Raw genomic sequence first — 21,092 nt, forward strand, 5'->3', positions numbered from 1 at the left:
GAAGAAACATGTCAGCTTATTAGTTTGCCCCAAACTTCACAACAGCCTCAGGAAAGCTTCTGTCTCAAAAGCCAGCTCCAACCCTCCTCCCCTCACTGCAGTTTTAACCATTATATCTTGCTCTGTGAGCAGATCATAGGAGTGCAGTCCTTGAAACAATGTTCAAACACCTCTCCTATAAGCACAAAGGTAGACTGAGTCTCCCTTTATGTGGCAGCTTCTCAAAGGTTTTAATTATAATCCTCCTATATTTACCAACCAGTCTCAAGAGGTTTTTTCTTTATTCCCACACTGCCTATCTAGAAGGTTTAAAATGATCAGTCACTGCCAAGTCATTGGCAAAGGTGGAAAATGGGAGCTTAACTTCTAATTCTTCTCCTGGCTCTCTCCAAGAGGCTGACCCATGAGAGGCCACTGACTACTCACATGCAGCTTGTCCCGCCGCCTTGTGTGGGACATAAGGAGGTCTTCAGCAGACAGCACACTGCTGGGCAGCTCTTTTGTGGCGAGGCAGGCCCCAAACATCTGGAGCATCTCGGCAGTGGTCTTCAAAGACATGGCAAAATTTTCGATGGCCTGGAAGGTCAGACAATCATAACAGTCAGGAGAGCTTAACATTCACCATGATACTCTCTGAATAGAAGGATAATCGAACTAGCTACAATCTGAGTACCTGCACTGGGCAATGCATTGTACCTGATGCTATACATTTGTTTATCATCTCAAGAATCCAGAATGGAAGGTAATTTTTTTAAAGATTTTATTTATTTGTTTGACAGAGAGAGATCACAAGCAGGCAGAGAGGCAGGCAGAGGGGGGTGGGAAGCAGGCTCCCCACTGAGCAGAGAGCCCGACTCGGGGCTCAATCCCAGGACCCTGAGATCATGATCCAAGCCGAAGGCAGAGGCTTAACCCACTGAGCCACCTGGACGCCCCAGAGTGGAAGGTATTTTATCTCCATTTTACAGTAGAGGGAACTGAAGTTCCAACAGGTCAAGTGAATTGCCCAAGATCATATTATTTGGACCATAAGGAAGGAAAGAAGGCAGGATTCAAACAATGTCACCAAGTTTGGGAAGCAAGTTTGACCCCAAGGGAGAAGATGGACATAATGATCTGACATCCAGAAAGTACACTGTTACCCAAAAAAAGGCTTATATATATTGTATATACATGATATGGCTTGTATCTTTATAGTTTTAATTGTATGTGTGTATATATAAAATGTATACATAAAACATACAAAAGGCATATAAAGATATATCTGATGTTTCAATATAGTTGTATTTTTTAAAGTTCACTATTATATGATTAATACATGCACAAATACAAACCATGGATACAAACTAGGCCTGGGGTGGGAAGGTGTGTGCACATGTCTGCTCATGCCATGTCTTTAAATAATCTGTGTTCGTGGTTTCAATCTTCTTTACCTCTCTAAGTTCTCAGAGAACTAGTCTTGTCTTTGATGTCAATGTGCATTCATTTTTTTTTCTTTATTCATTTGCTGCAAATTTGTGTTATTTCAAAAAAGATCTGAGACAATTTGAAAAACAATAACATAATAAGACTAAGGGTTGGTGGAGAAGCAATTGGGAGTTGGGGGGGGGGATGGGTGAGCCTGGTAGTGGGTATTAAGTAGGGCACCTCTTGCATGGAGCACCAGGTGTGGTGCATAAACAATAAATCTTGGAACACTGAAAAAATAAAACAAAATTTAAAAAAAAACAAACAAAGCTGCTATATTAACCAACAAACAAACAAAACAAAACAAAACAAAAAAACAACAACAAAACAAAACAAAAAAGCTATAGAGATTCTTTTCCACTAGACAGTTGTATTGAGCTGCTTTGTCCTACCTACTATGCTGGAAAACTTGGAGACCAAAGGCACACACATCTTGGTCACATTTGTGTTTTCAACACCTAACACTGAGCTAGGCACAGAGAAAGTGATCAATAAAACTTTGCAAATGAATGAAAAAAAAAACCCAAAAACGGAGAGCTAGCTAGGCCAAATAAGGCTGGCAGGATAGTAAATTCTTCTGATTATTAAAGTAATGTAATAAAATCCTAGGAAGTGAAGAAATAAAGCTTGGAAGCACTCCAGTTCCGTTTTCATAGGTTTAATGAAATTGCAACACAGGACAACCCTGACCACTTATTTGTGTGTGATATTCTACATACACTTCCCTCCACCTCTTTTCTATTTAGACCTAGTGAGGATAATATGTTTGTGAAGAACTTCACCATTTCTTTTTTCATTCTCAAAAATTCTCTTGGAGTCACTGTCATTGAGGTAAAACTGATGAGAAGTTTAAAGGGTTCGTGCCCAGGTTGTGGGTCTTCCTCTAGGTTTTGGGAAGGGTCGTGTCTTCCTTGGAATTACATAGTGCCCAAAGAAGTGATGGAAAGATTAGTATCTGTAGCTTTGAAATAAATGTACTGTGTTGCTAGAAATCTATTTTTGTTTAGTTCTTAAATTTCCTTTTAAAAAAATCACAAAGCTTTACACTTTAAAGAGAATAAATTCTCCTACCTAATTAAATGTCATTCAGGTGGGGGCGCCTGGGTGGCTCAGTGGGTTAAGCCGCTGCCTTCGGCTCAGGTCATGATCTCAGGGTCCTGGGATCGAGTCCCACATCAGGCTCTCTGCTCAGCAGGGAGCCTGCTTCCCTCTCTCTCTCTCTGCCTGCCTCTCTGCCTACTTGTGATCTCTCTCTGTCAAATAAATAAATAAAATCTTTAAAAAAAAAAAATGTCATTCAGGTGTTTATTGGTAAATGTTAAGCAACATGGTTCCAAAGTGCCCGGATACAGAGAGAGGAGGCTGACACCACAACCTGTCACTTGGGGGGGTGAAGGGAGCTTCTGACTCAGCTCAGAAAACCTAGTCATTTTGAGCATTTGGGGGCTATCTATGAGAGTGGGAAAGGGGAATGGCAGCTTTATACAGAGACACTCATTATTTGAGTTTCAATCCCACTTTTTCCTCCATAATACTGACCCTTTAGTTTAGCATAGTAACCATTACTGTGAGTGAATCAAGTAAAACACTTTATGTCAGGTGCTTTTACACACATTACATCATTCTGTCTCACATCAAACTCTCAGACAGCTTCTGTCAGTCTGAGATTTCTCATCATTGGCACTATCGACATTTGAGCCAGACAATTCTTTGTTGTGGGGGGCTGTCTCATGCATGAGATGCTTCGCAGCATCCCTGTCTCCTACCCACCACGAGGTGCCAATAACACTGCTCTTCCCAAGTTCTGACTATAAAAAAAATCTGTCTAAAACTGCCCCTAGCTGAAAACCACTGCTAGTTCCATTTTAACAGGAGAAAACACGCTGAAAGAGGTTTAACAACCGAGCAAAGGTCAGACAATAAGTAATGGTGACAATATTCAAATGAAGCTCCTTCTGACTCGGTGGGTTTTATCTTTCCGTACATTAGGATCATCTGGGGAGTTTTGTGGAATGCTAATGTCTGAGACACAACCCTGATCAAGCAAATTAGTTTCTCTGAGGTATAGCAGGGTGCTGGTGTGTTGAAAACTCCTCAGGTGCATTCTAAGTCAAGTCTCCCTAAAACCCCATGCTAGATGATGAGGTGAGGCAAAGGGAGATAGTAGGACAAGCCACAGCTTCTTCCCTTCTGCCCCATTTCTCCCCCACCTGTGGCTTAGAAAATCTAATCATCCCAGTGGGCAATGACCACCCACCAGTTGATCTTTAACTGCCCTGTCTTCTGGAAAACAAGGAGAGAAAATGTAAATGGCACATAAGTTGGTACTCACAGTTCGATGATTTATCCACTGACTGTGGCGGTATTCCAAAGTTCCCCCTAAGTCCTCTGTCAGTTGGCTTTTGTCAATGTAGCCATGAAGGTCAGACACAGAGTTTAACATAACAATCTATAGAGGAAAAAAATCAATATATTCCTCACAGATAATTGAAGAGTAGTTTATCTAGGTTCTATTATTATTTAAACAGCATTTGAACTTTGCCTAATCAGGAATTCATGTACAAGCAGTTACTATATCCAGCAGAGAAATGTTTTATATTCCCTTTACATTTTCCCCCCTTAAGCGAGGAGTACCAAAGGTTGTACAGTCTGTGACAAAATGGTGACCTGGTTCAGGGGACTCCGTTCTAAGCTACCCAGAAGTTGGGTCCTACTTTAGGTGGATTTTTGTCACAAGTTACCAAGCTTAAGTATACTCTTCAGCTACCAAAATCAAGTGTTATATTGAGACCTAAAAATCTGCAATGAGAAGCCCAGTAAGGGGTAGGCTGGTGAATATCAAAATAAAATTAGAATATGGGCACATACTGAGGAGTGTGTGTTAAAAAGATTTACTACACTGATGCCTCCCATGAGGAAGGTTGATATACCCCAATTTATCCTGCATGGAGGAGATCTGGAGGTAATAGGGAGTGGATTTTTATGAATTAACAATCTGGTTGATGAACAAACCCATGCTGATGAACGAATGCCCACACACCTAGAGGGAGCAGACACATTCCAAATTGTCCCTTTCTGCTCCTCTGCAGTGGCTCTGACCAGGTTGTGATCCAAGCTCTATTTCAGGGATTATATCACACCCCCTACTCACTCCTAAAGAGAAACAAGGACCTCTCACTCCTACTTCTGAAACATGCCCCCAGTAAGCTTTAACTTATGATTTCATATTTCTTCACTTCTTGTTGATTATTTTGAAAACTGACTCTTTATCAGAAGACATAAGAACATAGGCTCTCTGGGGTGCCTGGCTGGGTCAGTTGGTGAAGCATGCAACTCTTGATTTCTGGATTGTGAGCCTGAGCCCCACATGTGGTGTGGAGATTACTTAATAAAATCTATTTTTTTTTTAAAATAGGGGCTTTCTTCTATTATTATATAGTCTTAGTCAAGTGATATATCCACTTTGGAATAGAAGGAATGTAAATTAGGGCCCAAAGTCTATAGGTGAAAAACAAAATTGATATACTCATTCAACAAATAAGGTATTGAATTTCTAATAAATGCCAGGCTCTGAGGGACAACACAGTCAGCACAACAGTCAACAGTCCCTGCCTCAAGGAACTCAGGTTTTGTGGGATTTGGTTACTATGTATCACTGTTAACCTTATCAGGTCCCTGCCTTTCTCCCTCACTTCTGAAAAGGAGTTTGGGAATTTATTTAATTAACTAATTAATTAATTACATTTTAAGCTCTATGCCCAATGTGGGGTCCAAACCCACAACCCTGAGATCAAGAGTCGCATGCTCCACCAACTGAGCCAGCCAGGCAAGCCAGGAGTCTGCAAATTTTTAAAAATTACATTTATAACATGAGAAAAAGTGGAAAGAACCCAAACCTGAATCCATTTTTGCCTTTCCCTCCCCAAAATTTTAAACCACTAAAAATTTTAAACCGCTAAAAATCAAAAAGATTTTTAGGCTTTCTAAAATTAGAAATTAATAGGACACAAAACAAGAAGTTGCCAATACATTTTGCTTCTTGAAATATTAATTGTTATGGTAACACTTGGAGTTTTGTTTTTGGTGTTTTTTTTTTGGAAATACCAATGTGGAACATCTTATTAAGCAGAAGTAACTTTGCCACACAGCCTGGAGTTTTAAAAAACATATCCTGGGGCACCTGGGTGGCTCAGTATGTGAAGTGTCTGCCTTTGGCTCAGGTCATGATCCCAGGGTCCTGGGATCAAGCCCTGCATCAGGCTCCCTGCCTAGCAGAGATCCCGCTTCTCCCGCTCCTTCTGCTACTCCCCTTGCTTGTGCTCTCTCTTTCTCTGTCAAATTAATTAACTAATTAATTAATAAAAATAATTTTAAAAATAAAATAAAAAATATATCCTGCCAGGTTGCACATCTTCTGTTCTACCTAACTGAACAGCAGAGGGAGGCATGTGTTCCATGCTTGCTGGGACTCTGCCTACTCATCTTTAGCTATAAAGGACTAAAAGAAATTTTAAATCGGAAGAAAAAATGAAAATTAAAAATAAAAGGAAGATATTAGGGGTGCCTGGGTGATTCAGTTGGTTAAGTAACCGCCTTCAGATCGGGTCATGATCCTGGGGTTGCACACATCAGGCTCGCTGCTTGGCAGGGTGTATGCTTCTCCCTCTGGCCTCTCCCATCTCATGCTCTCTCTCTCTCTCAAATAAATAAAATCTTTTTTTTTTACTTATTTTTTAAATTAATTTATTTATTTTAATAAACATATAATGTATTTTTATCCCCAGGGGTATAGGTCTGTGAATCACCAGGTTTACACATTTCACAGCACTCATCATAGTACATACCCTCCCCAATGTCCATATCCCCACCACGCTCTCCCGTCCACCCTCTCCCCAGCAACCCTCTAAAATCTTTTTTTTTTAAAGGAATATATTAGAGGATTTAGTACTGTTAAATATTGATCAAAGCAAGCCCAATTAAAATCCCAGAAGACTTTCTGTAGAAAGTCTCAAGCTAACTCTAAAAGCTATATGGACATGCAAAATAGGTAGAATAGACAAAACAATTTTGAAAATGAATAAAGTTTCAAGACTTACAAACGATAGTAGTTAAGAGTTTGGTAACAGCAAAGGACAGCCAAATCGATTAATGGAATAGAATAGAAAGTCCTGAAATAGACTCACACAAATATGGCCAAGTGATTTTTTTAACTCTTTATTTTAAAGTAATTATAGTGGTTATAGTAATTTTGAAATAATTATATAAGTACAGATCCACAGGAAGTTGCAAAGATAGTACAGAGAGGTCCCATGTATCCTTCACCCAGTCCCTGCCCTCTATGCTTGCATCTTACATAATTATAGTACAAAATCAAAGGCAGGAACTTGATATTGATGTAATGTGTATGTTTAGTTCTACAGCATTTTCACATCCATAGATTTGTGTAACCACCAGAACAATTAAGATGCAGAACTAACTGTTTCATCACTATAAAAGTCTCCCTTGTGTTATCTTTTATTTTTTTTTAAGAGTTTTCTATTTATCTGAGAGAAACAGAGAGAGAGACAGCATGAGAAGGGGGAGAGACAGAGAGAGAGGGAGAGGCAGACTCCCTGCCAAGCTGGGAGCCTGATGTGGGGCTCAATCCCAGGACCTGGAGATTACGACCTGAGCTGAAGGCAGATGCCCAACTATCTGAGCCACTGAGGCACCCCTTGTGCTATCCTTTATGAGCACACCTCACCCCCCAGTCACCTTTGAACCCTGGCAAACACGAACCTGACTTTTGACAGAGGTGCAAAAAGTCATTTCCATGGAGAAATAATTCCATTTTCAATGAACAGTGCTAAAACAACTAGACATCCATATGCCAAAAAAGGAACCTTAATTTTTATCTCATACAAAAATTAACTCAAAATGCATCAGAGATCTAAATCTAAGACATAAAACTTGGAGAAGAAAACATAAAGGAAAAATAAGGAGAAAATCTTTGGGTTAGGAGAGTTCTGAGATATAAAACATAGAAGAAGAATTGATAAACTGGACTTCATCCAAATAAAAAGCATTTGCTCTTCAAAAGACATAGGAGGGTGAAAAGACAACCCATAGACCAGGAGAAAATATTTGCAAATCACATATCTGACAATGGATCCATATCTACTCTCAAAACTTAACAGTAAAAAAACCCATATAATTAAAAATGGGCAAAGAGGACTTCTGAAAAAAATGGTGAAGTAGGCCACACAGAAAGAAGTAGGAGGGGCAGAGAGGCAGTTGGGAGCCAAACTCCCGGGAGACTTAACCACAAACAGTAGGGACACCACAAGCATGGAGAAGGGTGAGGAGCAGACCCCATACCAGGCACCTGGGGCACAGGGAACCTGCAGTGGGAAGATAAGTCCTAAAACATTTGGCTTTGAAAACCAGTGGGGCTTAACTTTGTGACTTTTTACAATCAGTAGGACTTAACTCCAGGCACTTTAAAAATCAGCAGGCTTAGCTCTGGTAAAGACAGAGGGGGAAAGGAAACTGAGTTCCAGTCCTTAAAGAGCCAACACAACAAACAACCTAGCCAAGGTACAGTACAGAAGTAGCAATCTGAAAGCACCAAGAGTATATGGAAAGAAGACTTACTTACTAATCTCAGAACCTGCACTGGAGGGGCAGGAATCTTTAGGTGACTTCTCCTAGAACAAAGTCCTAGCAAGTGACATCACCCCCCAAACCCACGCCAGCCTAGATAGCCAGACACCTGTGGAAACCAGTTCAAACACTCTCCCATACCTTGCTAATACCACAGACCCCACTCCTGCATTCTCCTGAAGAGCCACCTCATCCACCCCACCCCACTCCACAGGGGTCCCTCCAAAATGGCTCCTGCCAAGACACATCCTGCAAGCAACCCCCAGCAGGGACCAGTGCTACTCCAAAGTAACTCCTGCCCTGGGAAGAGAGGAAGATTAACTACACGCATCAGTGTGACCACAGTCCCAGCAGCTGGGACTGGAGACATCTGGTCTAACTGCCAGCCCCACAACACCAATAAGGCTTTCAGGGGTCAGCATGAGAGAGCACCCTGCAGTTTAGTACCACCGCAGCCCTAGTAGATGAGCTGAGGGCAGGCATCTAATCTGACTGCTGCCATCACCCAACTATAAGCTCACAGTGACCCCAGACCAGCCCTTTAACATCACAGGGAATAAACTGTCATGTGCAACCACAACAGGCAAAGTTGGCCATTGCAGCCAACTGAACTGAAGGCAAATGAGGCTCAGCCACAACAGTGGGACACACACAAGCCACAAAGGAGATACCCCTAAAGCATCTGGTTCAGGTAAATGGGGGCATTGTGGTACAGGGCACTACAAGACCTCTTCTTCATAAGGCTACTACCTTCAAGAGCAGGAGACAAAGCTGATTTTCCTAACACAAAGAAACAGACACAGAGAGTTAGAAAAAATAAGAAGACAGAAGTATGTCCCGAACGAAAGAAAAGGACAAAAACCACATTAAAGGGACGCCTGGGTGGCTCAGTTGGTTAAGCGGCTGCCTTCAGCTCAGGTCATGATCCCAGCGTCCTGGGATCGAGTCCCACATCGGGCTCCTTGCTCAGCAGGGAGCCTGCTTCTCCCTCTGCCTCTGCCTGCCTCTCTGTCTGCCTGTGGTCACTCTCTCTGACAAATAAATAAATAAAAAATCTTAAAAAAAAAAAAAAACACCACATTAAAAAAGTTAAATGGGGGGGTGCTTAGGTCCAGTTAAGTGTCCAACTCTTGATTTCAGCTTGGTCATGATCTCAGGGTCCTGGGATCAAACCCCACATCAGGCTTCATGCTCAGTGGGGAGTCTGCCTGAGGATTCTCTCCCTCTCATTCTCCCTCCACCCCTACCCTGCTCACGTGCATGTGTACAAGTTCTCTCTTTCTCTCTCTAAGATAAATAAATAAGTCTTAAAGAAAATACTTAAATGAAAGAGGTAACTAATATGCCTAATAAAGAACTCAAAATAATGGTCAAAAAGATATTTGCTGGACTTGAGAAAAGAGTGGAGGATCTCACTAAGACCTTCAACAAAGAGATAGAAAATATTAAAAAGAACCAATCAGAGATGAAAAAGTCAGTAGCTGAAATTAAAAATACACTAGAGGGTATCAATAGCAAATCAGAGAAGACAGAAGAACAGATCAGTGATTTGAAATATGGAGTAATAAAAATCAACCAAGCTCTCTGATCTGGGTAGCCAGACCCAAGGAGGGATGGCGAGAAGCAAACAAGTTAAATGGCAAAAGGAAAAAGAATAATAAAAGCTGAGAATGGATTATGGAAACTCAGTGACATCATCAAGCATAATATTAGCATTATAGGGATGCCAGAAAGAGAAAAGAGAGAAAAGGAGATAGAAAATTTATTTGAAGAAATAACAGCTAAAAACTCCCCAAATCTGAGGAAGGGAATAGGAATCCAGATCTAAGAGGCACAGGGAGCCCCCAAAAAATCAAACCAAGGACATCTATGCCAAGACACACAGTAATTAAAATGAAAAAACAATGATAGAGAAAGGAATGAGAAAGGAAAACAGTAACATAAAAGGGAAACTCCAGAAGGCTATAGGCTGGTTTTTCAGCAGAAACCATCCAGGCCAGAAGAGAGTGGCATGATCTATACAAAGTGCTGAAAGAAAAAAAAAACAAAAACTATAAACAAGAACACTCTATCCAGCAAGATTACCATTCAGAATAGAAGGAAAGATAAAGAATTTCCCAGACAAACAAAAGTTAAAGGAATTCATCACCAATAAACCAGCTTTACAAGAAACATTGAAAGGAATTCATTGAGTCAAAAGAAAAGGCTATAATAGGAGTAAGACAATTATGAATGAAAAAAAATTCACAAGTAAATGCAGACACAATAAAAGTCGTAGATGAGCGGCATCTGGCTGGCTCAGCTGGAAGAGCATTCAGCTCTAGTCTCGGAGTCAAGGGTTTGAGCCCCACGTTGGGTGTAGAGATTACTTAAATAAATTTTTTAAAAAGTAGTAGATGAATCACTCACAAAACCATTAGGTAGGCTAAAGGACAAAAGCAGTAAAATAAATTATATATACAGAAATCAGTAAAGGGATTCACAGAATAACAGAATGTTAAGTATGACATCATGTACAAAAAACATGGAGGGTGGAGAAGTAAAAATTTAGTGCTCTTAGAATGGGTTCAAACTCAAATGATGAAAAACTTAATATAGACTTCTCTATGCATCACATGTTACACATGGACCTAATGGTAACCACACAAACACACACACACAAAAGTTTGTAATAGCCACACAAAAAATAAAGAAAAGGAATCCAAGCGAATCAATAAAGAAAGTCATCAAACCACAAGGGAAGACAGCAAGAAAAGAAGAAAGGAGCAGATAGGAACAACAAAACAACTGTAAAACATAACAAAATGGCAGTGAGTATGTATTTATCAATAATTACTTTGAATATACTTTGAATCAAAAGACATAGGGTGATTGAATGGATAAAAGAGCAAAACCCATCTATATGCTGCCTACAGGAGACTCATTTCAGACCTAAAAATATATGCAGATAATGGAAGAACATTTACCATGCAAATGAAAAGAAAATGAGGATACCAATATTTATATCATACAAAATCAACTTTAAGACAGACTATAACTTGAGAAAAAGAAGGACTCTACATAATGATAAAGGGTATAATCCAACAAGAGGCTACAACAATTGTAAATATTTATGCACCCAACACGGAAGCACCTAAATATATGAAATAACTATAAACAGACATGAAGGTAGAAATCAATAGTAATACAGTAATAGTAGAGATATTAACACCCCACTTACATTAATGGATATGTCATCCAGACAGAAAATGGACAAAGAAACAGTGGCTTTGAATGACACATTTGACCAGATGGAGTTAACAAATATATTCAGAATGTTCCGCCCTAAAACAGCAGAATACATTCTTCTCAAATGCATATAGAACACTCTCCAGAATAGATCACGCTAGCCACAAAACAAGTCTCAATAAATTCAAAAAGGCTGAAATCATATCATGCATCTTTTCTGACCATAATAGTATGAAACTAGAAATCAACAAGAAAAATTTGGAAAAGAAAATTTGGAAGAGGAAATTTGGAAAGAACACAAATACATGCAGCCTAAATAACATGCTACTCAACACTGAATGGGTCAACCAAGAAACCAAAGAAGAAATAAAAAAATACACATGGAGACAAATGAAAATGAAAATACAACAGTCCAGATTTTTGGGGTGAAGTACAAGCCGTTCCAAAAGAGAAGATTATAACGATTCAGGCTTACCTCAAGAAGCCAGAAAAGTCTTGGGTCACCTGGGTGGCTCAGTCATTAAGCATCTGCCTTTGGCTCAGGTCATGATCCTAGGGTCCTGGGATTGAGTCCAACATCTGGCTCCCTGCTCAGCAGGAAACCTGCCTCTCCCACTCCCCCTGCTTGTATTCCCTCTCTTGCTATCTGTCTGTCTGTCTTTCTGTCTCTCTCTGTCAAATAAATAAATAAATAAAATCTTTTAAAAAAATTTTTTTAAAAGCAAGAAAATTCTCAAACAAACCTAATCTTATACTAAAGGAGCTAGAAAAAGAAAAAGAGGAACAAACAAAGCCAGAGAGAGTAAAAGAAAGGAAATAATGACAAGAGTGGAAGAAATGAAATGGAGATAGCTTTGTAATAAGGCTTGAAGTTCGGATTTGTGATGCCACCAGCTTTGGTTTTCTTTTTCAACATTCCTTTGGCTGGTCATTGTCTTTTTCTGGTTCCATACAAATTTTAGGATTATTTGTTCCAGCTCTGTGAAAAACGTTGATGGCATTTGATAGGGATTGCTTTGAATGTGTAGATTGCTCTGGTTAGCACAGAAATTTTAACAATATCTGTTCTTTCAATCCATGAGCATGAAATGTTTTTCTGTTTCTTTGTATCTTCCTCAACTTCCTTCATAAGTGTTCTATAGTTTTCAATTTCCCTTACCTCTTTGGTTAGGATTATTCCTAAGTATCATATGGTTTTTGGTGCAATTGTAAATACAATAGATTCCTTAATTTCTCTTTCTGCCATTGATTTCTGTGCATTGATTTTATATCCTGTCACTTTTTTGAATTCCTGTATGAGATCTAGCAATTTGGGGTGGAGTCTTTTGGGTTTTCCACAAGTATCATGTCAATCTGCAAAGAGTGAGTTTGACTTCTTCTTTGCCAATTTGGATGCCTTTTATTTCTTTTTGTTGTCTGATTGCTGAAGCTAGGACTTCTAGTACTGTGTCCAAGCTATATTACAAAGTTGTAATACATCAAGACAGTGTGGTACTAACACAAAAACAGACATGTAGATCAATGGAACAGAATAGAGAACACAGAAATGGACCCTCAACTCTATGGTCAACTAATCTTTGATAAAGCAGGAAAGAATATCCAGTGGGAAAATATAGTCTCTCCAATAAATGGTGTTGGGAAAATTGGACAGCCACATGCAGAAGAATGAAACTGGGCCACTTTCTTACACCATATACAAAAACCTTGATGGGACTGGAAGAGATCATGCTGAGTGAAATAAGTCAAGAAGAGAAAGTCAATTATCATATGGTCTCAATTACTTGTGGAACATAAGGAATAACATGGAGGACATTAGGAGAAGGAAAGGAAAAGTGAAGGGGGGGAAATCAGAGGGGGAGAGGAATCATGAGAGACTATGGACTCCAGAGAAACAATCTGAGGGTTTTAGAGAGGAGGGGAGGTGGTGGGATGGGTGAGCCTGGTGGTGGATATTAAGGAGGACGTGTATTGCTTGGAACACTGGGTGTTATATATAAACAGTGAATCTTGGAGCACATCAAAAACTAATGATGTACTATATGGTGACTAACATAAGACAATAAAATAAATAAATGAATAAATAAAACTTAAAATGGATGAAAGACCTAAATGTGAAACAGGAATCCATCAAATTCCTAGAGGAGAACACAGGCAGAAACCTCCTTGACCTTGGCTGTAGCAACTTCTTACTAGACAGGTTATAAGAGGCAAGGGAAACAAAGGCAAAAGTGAACTATTGGGACTTATCGAGATAAATACCTTCTGAACGATGAAAGAAACAATCAACAAAACTAAAAGGCACCCTAAGGAATGGAAGAAGATATTTGCAAATGGTATATCAGATAAAGGGTTAGTATCCAAAATCTACAAAGAGCTTATCAACTCAACATCCAAAAAACAAATAATCCAGTCAAGAAATGGGCAGAGGACATGAATAGACACTTTTTCAAAGACATCCAGGTGGCTAACAGACACATGAGATGATGCTCAGCACCACTCATCATCAAGGAAATACAAATCAAAACCACGATGAGATACCACCACACACCTGTGAGAATGGCTAAAATTAACAACACAAGAAACAGGCATTGGCAAAGATGTAGAACAAGGAGAACCCTCTTGTACCATTGGTGGGAATGCAAACTGGTCCACCCAGTGTGGAGTTTCCTCAGAAAGTTAAAAATAGAACTACCCTATAACCCAGCAATTGCACTACTAGATATCTGCCCAAAGGACACAAAAATACAGATTTTTTTTAAATTTTAATAAACATATAATGTATTTTTATCCCCAGGGGTACAGGTCTGTGAATCGCCAGGTTTACACATTTCACAGTACTCATCATAGCCCATACCCTCCCCAATGTCCATTTCCCCACCACCCTCTCCCGTCCCCCCTCCCCCCCGCAACCCTCAGTCTGTTTCTTGAGATTGAGTCTTTTATGGTTTGTCTCCCTCCCAATCCCATCTTTTCATTTTTTCTTTTCCTATCTCCCCCCAACCCCCCCGCATTGCATCTCCTCTTCCTCATATCAAAGAGATCATATGATAGTTGTCTTTCTCCGATTGACTAATTTCGCTAAGCATGATACCCTCTAGTTCCATCCACGTCATCACAAATGGCAAGATTTCATGTCTTTTGATGGCTGCACAGTATTCCATTGTGTATATATACCACATCTTCTTTATCCATTCATCTGTTGATGGACATCTAGGCTCTTTCCACAGTTTGGCTATTGTGGACATTGCTGCTATAAACATCCGGGTGCATGTGCCCCTTCGGAGCACCACGTTTGTATCTTTAGGATATATACCCAGTAGTGCAATTGCTGGGTCATAGGGTAGCTCTATTTTCAGTTTTTTGAGGAACCTCCACACTGTTTTCCAGAGTGGTTGCACCAGCTTGCATTCCCACCAGCAATGTAGAAGGGTTCCCCTCTCTCTGCATCCTCACCAGCATCTGTCATTTCTTGACTTGTTAATTTTAGCCATTCTGACTGGTGTGAGGTGGTATCTCATTGTGGTTTTGATTTGTATTTCCCTGATGCCGAGTGATGTGGAGCATTTTTTCATGTGCCTGTTGGCCATCTGGATGTCTTCTTTGCAGAAATGTCTGTTCATGTCCTCTGCCCATTTCTTGACTGGATTATTTGATCTTTGGGTATTGAGTTTGATAAGCTCTTTATAGATTTTGGATACTAGCCCTTTATCTGATATGTCGTTTGCAAATATCTTCTCCCATTCTGTCAGTTGTCTTTTGGTTTTGTTAACTGTTTCCTTTGCTGTGCAAAAGCTTTTGATCTTGATGAAATCCCAATAGTTCATGTTTGCCCTTGCTTCTGTTGCCTTTGGCGATGTTCCTAGGAAGAAGTTGCTGCAGTTGAGGTCAAAGAGGTTGCTGCCTGTGTTCTCCTCAAGGATTTTGATAGATTCCTTTCTCACATTGAGGTCCTTCATCCATTTTAAGTCTATTTTCGTGTGTGGTGTAAGGAAATAGTCCAATTTCATTTTTCTGCATGTGGCTGTCCAATTTTCCCAGCACCATTTGTTGAAGAGGCTGTCTTTTTTCCATTGGATATTCTTTCCTGCTTTGTCGAAGATTAGTTGACCATAGAGTTGAGGGTCTATTTCTGGGCTCTCTATTCTCTTCCATTGATCAATATGTCTGTTTTTGTGCCAGTACCATACTGTCTTGATGATGACAGCTTTGTAATAGAGCTTGAAGTCTGGAATTGTGATGCCACCGACTTTGGCTTTCTTTTTCAATATTCCTTTGGCTATTCAAGGTCTTTTCTGGTTTCACATGAATTTTAGGATTATTTGTTCTATTTCTTTAAAAAAAGTGGATGGGATTTTGATAGGGATTGCATTAAATGTGTAGATTGCTTTAGGTAGAATAGACATTTTCACAATATTTGTTCTTTCAATCCATGAGCATGGAATATTTTTCCATTTCTTTGTGTCTTCCTCAATTTCTTTCATGAGGACTTTATAGTTTTCTGAGTATAGATTCTTTGCCTCTTTGGTTAGATTTATTCCTAGGTATCTTATGGTTTTGGGTGCGATTGTAAATGGGACTGACTCCTCAATTTCTCTTTCTTCTGTCTTGTTGTTAGTGTGAAGAAATGCGACTGATTTCTGTGCATTGACTTTATATCCTGATCCTGACACTTTACTGAATTCCTGTATAAGTTCTAGCAGTTTTGGAGTGGAGGCTTTTGGGTTTTCCACATATAGTATCATATCATCTGCAAAGAGTGATAGTTTGAATTCTTCTTTGCCGATTTGGATGCCTTTAATTTCTTTTTGTTGTCTGATTGCTGAGGCTAGGACTTCTAGTACTATGTTGAATAGCAGTGGTGATAACGGACATCCCTGCCGTGTTCCTGACCTTAGCGGAAAAGCTTTCAGTTTTTCTCCATTGAGAATGATATTTGCGGTGGGTTTTTCATAGATGGCTTTGATAATATTGAGGTATGTGCCTTTTATCCCTACACTTTGAAGAGTTTTAATCAGGAAGGGATGTTGCACTTTGTCAAATGCTTTTTTGGCATCTATTGAGAGTATCATATCGTTCTTACTCTTTCTTTTATTAATGTATTGTATCACACTGATGGATTTGTGGATGTTGAACCAACCTTGCAGCCCTGGAATAAATCCCACTTGGTCGTGGTGAATAATCTTTTTAATGTACTGTTGGATCCTACTGGCCAGTATTTTGGTGAGAATTTTCGCATCTGTGTTCATCAGGGATATTGGTCTGTAATTCTCTTTTTTGGTGGGGTCCTTGTCTGGTTTTGGGATCAAGGTGATGCTGGCCTCATAGAATGAGTTTGGAAGTTTTCCTTCCATTTCTATTTTTTGGAACAGTTTCAGGAGAATAGGAATTAATTCTTCTTTAAATGTTTGGTAGAATTTCCCTGGGAAGCCGTCTGGTCCTGGACTTTTGTTTGTTTGGAGATTTTTGATGACTGTTTCAATCTCCTTACTGGTTATGGGTCTGTTCAGGTTATCTATTTCTTCCTGGTTCAGTTGTGGTAGTTTATATGTCTCTAGAAATGTATCCATTTCTTCCAGATTGTCAAATTTGTTGGCGTAGAGTTGCTTGTAGTATGTTCTTATAATTGTTTGTATTTCTTTGGTGTTGGTTGTGATCTCTCCTCTTTCATTCATGATTTTATTTATTTGGGTCCTTTCTCTTTTCTTTTTGATGAGTCTGGCCAGGGGTTTGTCAATCTTATTAATTCTTTCAAAGAACCAGCTCCCAGTTTTGTTGACTTGTTCTATTGTTTTTTTTAGTTTCTATTTCATTGATTTCTGCTCTGATCTTTATGATTTCTCTTCTCCTGCTGGATTTAGGCTTTCTTTGTTGTTCTCTCTCCAGCTCCTTTAGGTGTAGGGTTAGGTTGTGTATTTGAGACCTTTCTTGTTTCTTGAGAAAGGCTTGCACCACTATATATTTTCCTCTCAGGACTGCCTTTGTTGTGTCCCACAGATTTTGAACCGTTGTGTTTTCATTATCATTTGTTACCATGATTGTTTTCAATTCTTTAATTTCCTGGTTGACCCATTCATTTTTTAGAAGGATGCTGTTTAGTCTCCATGTATTTGTGTTCTTTCCAAATTGCCTCTTGTGATTGAGTTCTAGCTTCAGAGCATTGTGGTCTGAAAATATGCAGGGAATGATCTCAATCTTTTGGTACCGATTGAGACCTGATTTATGACCCAGGATGTGGTCTATTCTGGAGAATGTTCCATGTGCACTAGAGAAGAATGTATATTCTGTTGCTTTGGGATGGAATGTTCTGAAGATATCTGTGATGTCCATCTGGTCCAGTGTGTCATTTAAGGCCTTTATTTCCTTGTTGATCTTTTGCTTAGATGATCTGTCCATTTCAGTGAGGGGAGTGTTAACGTCCCCTGCTATTATTGTATTACTATCGATGTATTTCTTTGATTTTGTTATTAATTGGTTTATATAGTTGGCTGCTCCCATGTTAGGGGCATAGATATTTACGATGGTTAGGTCTTCTTGTTGGACAGACCCTTTGAGTATGATATAGTGTCCTTCCTCATCTCTTATTATAGTCTTTGGCTTAAAATCTAATTGATCTGATATAAGGATTGCCACCCCAGCTTTCTTCTGATGTCCATTAGCATGGTACATTGTTTTCCACCCCCTCACTTGAAATCTGGAGGTGTCTTCGGGTCTAAAATGAGTTTCTTGTAGGCAGCATATTGATGGGTTTTGGTTTTTTATCCATTCTGATACCCTGTGTCTTTTGATTGGGGCATTGAGCCCGTTAACATTCAGGGTAACTATTGAGAGATATGAATTTAGTGCCATTGTATTGCCTGTAAGGTGACTGTTACTGTATATTGTCTCTGTTTCTTTCTGATCTACTCCTTTTAGGGTCTCTCTTTGCTTAGAGGACCCCTTTCAATATTTCCTGTAGAGCTGGTTTGGTGTTTGCAAATTCTTTCAGCTTTTGTTTCTCCTGGAAGCTCTTTATCTCTCCTTCTATTTTCAATGATAGCCTAGCCGGATAGAGTATTCTTGGCTGCATGTTTTTCTCATTTAGTGCTCTGAATATATCATGCCAGTTCTTTCTGGCCTGCCAGGTCTCTGTGGATAGGTCCGCTGCCAATCTAATGTTTTTACCCGTGTATGTTACAGACTTCTTTTCCCGGGCTGCTTTCAGGATTTTCTCTTTGTCACTAAGACTTGTAAATTTTACTATCAGGTGACGAGGTGTGGACCTATTTTTATTGATTTTGAGGGGCGTTCTTAGCATCTCCTGGATTTTGATGTTTGTTCCCTTTGCCATATTAGGGAAATTCTCTCCAATAATTGTCTCCAATATACCTTCTGCTCCCCTCTCTCTTTCTTCTTCTTCTGGAATCCCAATTATTCTCATGTTGTGTCGTCTTATGGTGTCGCTTATCTCTCGAATTCTCTCCTCGTGGTCCAGTATTTGTTTGTCTCTCTTTTGCTCAGCTTCTTTATTCTCTGTCATTTGGTCTTCTATGTCACTAATTCTTTCTTCTGCCTCATTTATCCTAGCAGTGATAGCTTCCATTTTTGATTGCACCTCATTAATAGCTTTTTTGATTTCAACTTGGTTTGATTTTAGTTCTTTTATTTCTCCAGAAAAGGCTTTTATCTCTCCGGAGAGGGTTTCTCTAATATCTTCTATGCCTTTTTCAAGCCTGGCTAGAACCTTGAGAATTGTCATTCTGAATTCTAGATCTGTCATGTTACCAATGTTCGTATTGATTAGGTCTCCAGACTCCGGTACTGCCTCTTGTTCTTTTTTTTGAGGTGAGTTTTTCCGCCTTGTCATTTTGTCCAGATAAGATTTGCTTTCTCCTGCTGTGGAATTCCGCTGTTCTTGTTGAGTGAAGTTGGTTTTGGATGGGTTTCTTGTTGATCTTCTGGGGGAGGGGCCTGTTGTAGTGATTCTCAAGTGTCTTTGCCGCAGGCGGAATTGCACCGCCCTTGCCAGGGGCCGGGCTAAGTAATCTGCTCGGGTTTGCTTTCAGGAGCTTTTGTTCCCTGAGTGCTTTCCGTAGAGTTCTGAAGGACGGGAATGAAGATGGTGGCCTCCCAATCTCTCGGCCCGGAGGAGCCTAGAGCTTGGGGTTCCGCTCCTCAGTGCGCCTTCAGAGAAAAGCGCCCAACCGCCCCGCCTCCCTGGCCCGCGGTTGCGCCTTGAGGAAAGCAGTCAATTGCTGGAACCTGGAGAAAAGCGCCTGGTCGCTTCCGTCTCCGTGGCCTCTGGCCGCGCTCCGAGCCCACCCAGGCTGCGACCGGCACAAGGTAACCCCGGACTGAGAGCTCACTCCTCAGCTTTGTCGCTGTAGCCGGCTTCCCCGCTCTAATACCTGCGAGCTCTGCAGCACTCAGACACTCCCAGTCCTTCTGTGACCCCGCAGGACCTGGGGTTATGCTGACCCCGCCTGGGTTTCCCCCCGGTTTAGCCTCTGGAGCGATGTCTCTCAGTGGAGCAGACTTTTAAAAGTCCTGATTTTGTGCTCCGTTGCTCCGCCGCTTGCCGGGAGCCGGCCCCTCCCCCCGGGGTCTATCTTCCTGTTGCTTTGGATTCATTTCTCCGTAGGTCCTACCTTTCAGAAAGTGATCGATTTTCTGTTTCTAGAATTGTTGCTCTTCTTCTCTTCAATTTCCCATTGGATTTGTAGGTGTTCACAATGGTTAGATAAGCTATCTAGCTGATCTCCTGCTACCTGATGTCATCTCAGCCTGCTACTTCTCCGCCATCTTGACTCCTCTCCAAAAATACAGATTTGAAGGGCTACATGCACCCCGATGTTTATAGCAGCATTATCAACAATAGCCAAACTATGGAGAGAGCCCAAATGTCCATCGACTGATGAATAAATAAAGATGTGGTATCCACATATAATAGAATATTATTGAGCTGAATAATGAATGAATGAAATCTTGCCTTTTGCAATGACATGGATGGAGCTAGAGTGTATTATGCTAAGTGAAATAAGCCAGTCAGAGAAAGACAAATATTGTATGATCTCACTCATGTGTGGAATTTAAGAAAGAAAACAGATGAACATGTGGGAAGGGGGGCAGAAGAAAGGGAGAGAGGGAAATAAACCATAAGAAACTCTTAACAAAAGAACAAACAGGGTTGATGGAGGGAGGGTGGTGAGGGGATGGGACAGGATGGGTGAAGGATGGGTGAAGGGTATCATTTTTGTGATGAGCCCTGGCTATTTTATGTAAGTGATGGATCACTGAATTCTACCCTAGAAATCAATATTGCACTGTATGTTAACTAAGTAACATTTAAATTTTAAAAAATTAAAGATTAAAAGAAAATAAAAACAAAGTATGGAAGACAAACCAACAGCTTGGACTGTCATTTAAAAGGCTAAATGTATTTTGAAGTCTAGTTCCATCAAGTTTGGTAACATTACACTGAATTCTGTGGTGCATCAGAATAGTGAGAATGTGATCATCTTCCACAGGTGAAATGGTAGTTGACAAGGTAAATGTTTAGCATTTAAAAATACCCTACTAAATAAGCCTTTAGTTTCGGTGACAGAGAGCTTTTTAAAAAGTTGATTTTAAGTTTACAATTGAAAATATGATGGACAAGGTATCAACATTCATTACCACATACAGAAGTAACTAAAAACATGGTATCAACACAAAGTAGATGGTCCTTTTCTCTTTAGTATAGATGCACCACATGAAAAGCAAGGCATAAATCACATATG

At 40.0% G+C, this 21,092-nt stretch overlaps 1 protein-coding gene across 1 annotated transcript in view; it reads right to left on the reverse strand.

The window, feature by feature from the left end:
* MCF2L2 (MCF.2 cell line derived transforming sequence-like 2) overlaps positions 1-21,092 on the reverse strand; it is a gene marked incomplete at both ends in the record, with an annotated part of 253,923 nt that overhangs the window by 146,596 nt on the left and 86,235 nt on the right. Inside the window, 2 exons of the mRNA XM_080804372.1 lie at positions 427-576; positions 3,800-3,916. Of these exons, the coding sequence (XP_080660498.1) occupies positions 427-576; positions 3,800-3,916 (267 nt within the window). The remainder of the gene's footprint in view (positions 1-426; positions 577-3,799; positions 3,917-21,092) is intronic.

The sequence above is a fragment of the Martes martes genome (genome assembly GCF_963455335.1).
Source record: "Martes martes genome assembly, chromosome: 1".
Classification (NCBI taxonomy): domain Eukaryota; kingdom Metazoa; phylum Chordata; class Mammalia; order Carnivora; family Mustelidae; genus Martes; species Martes martes.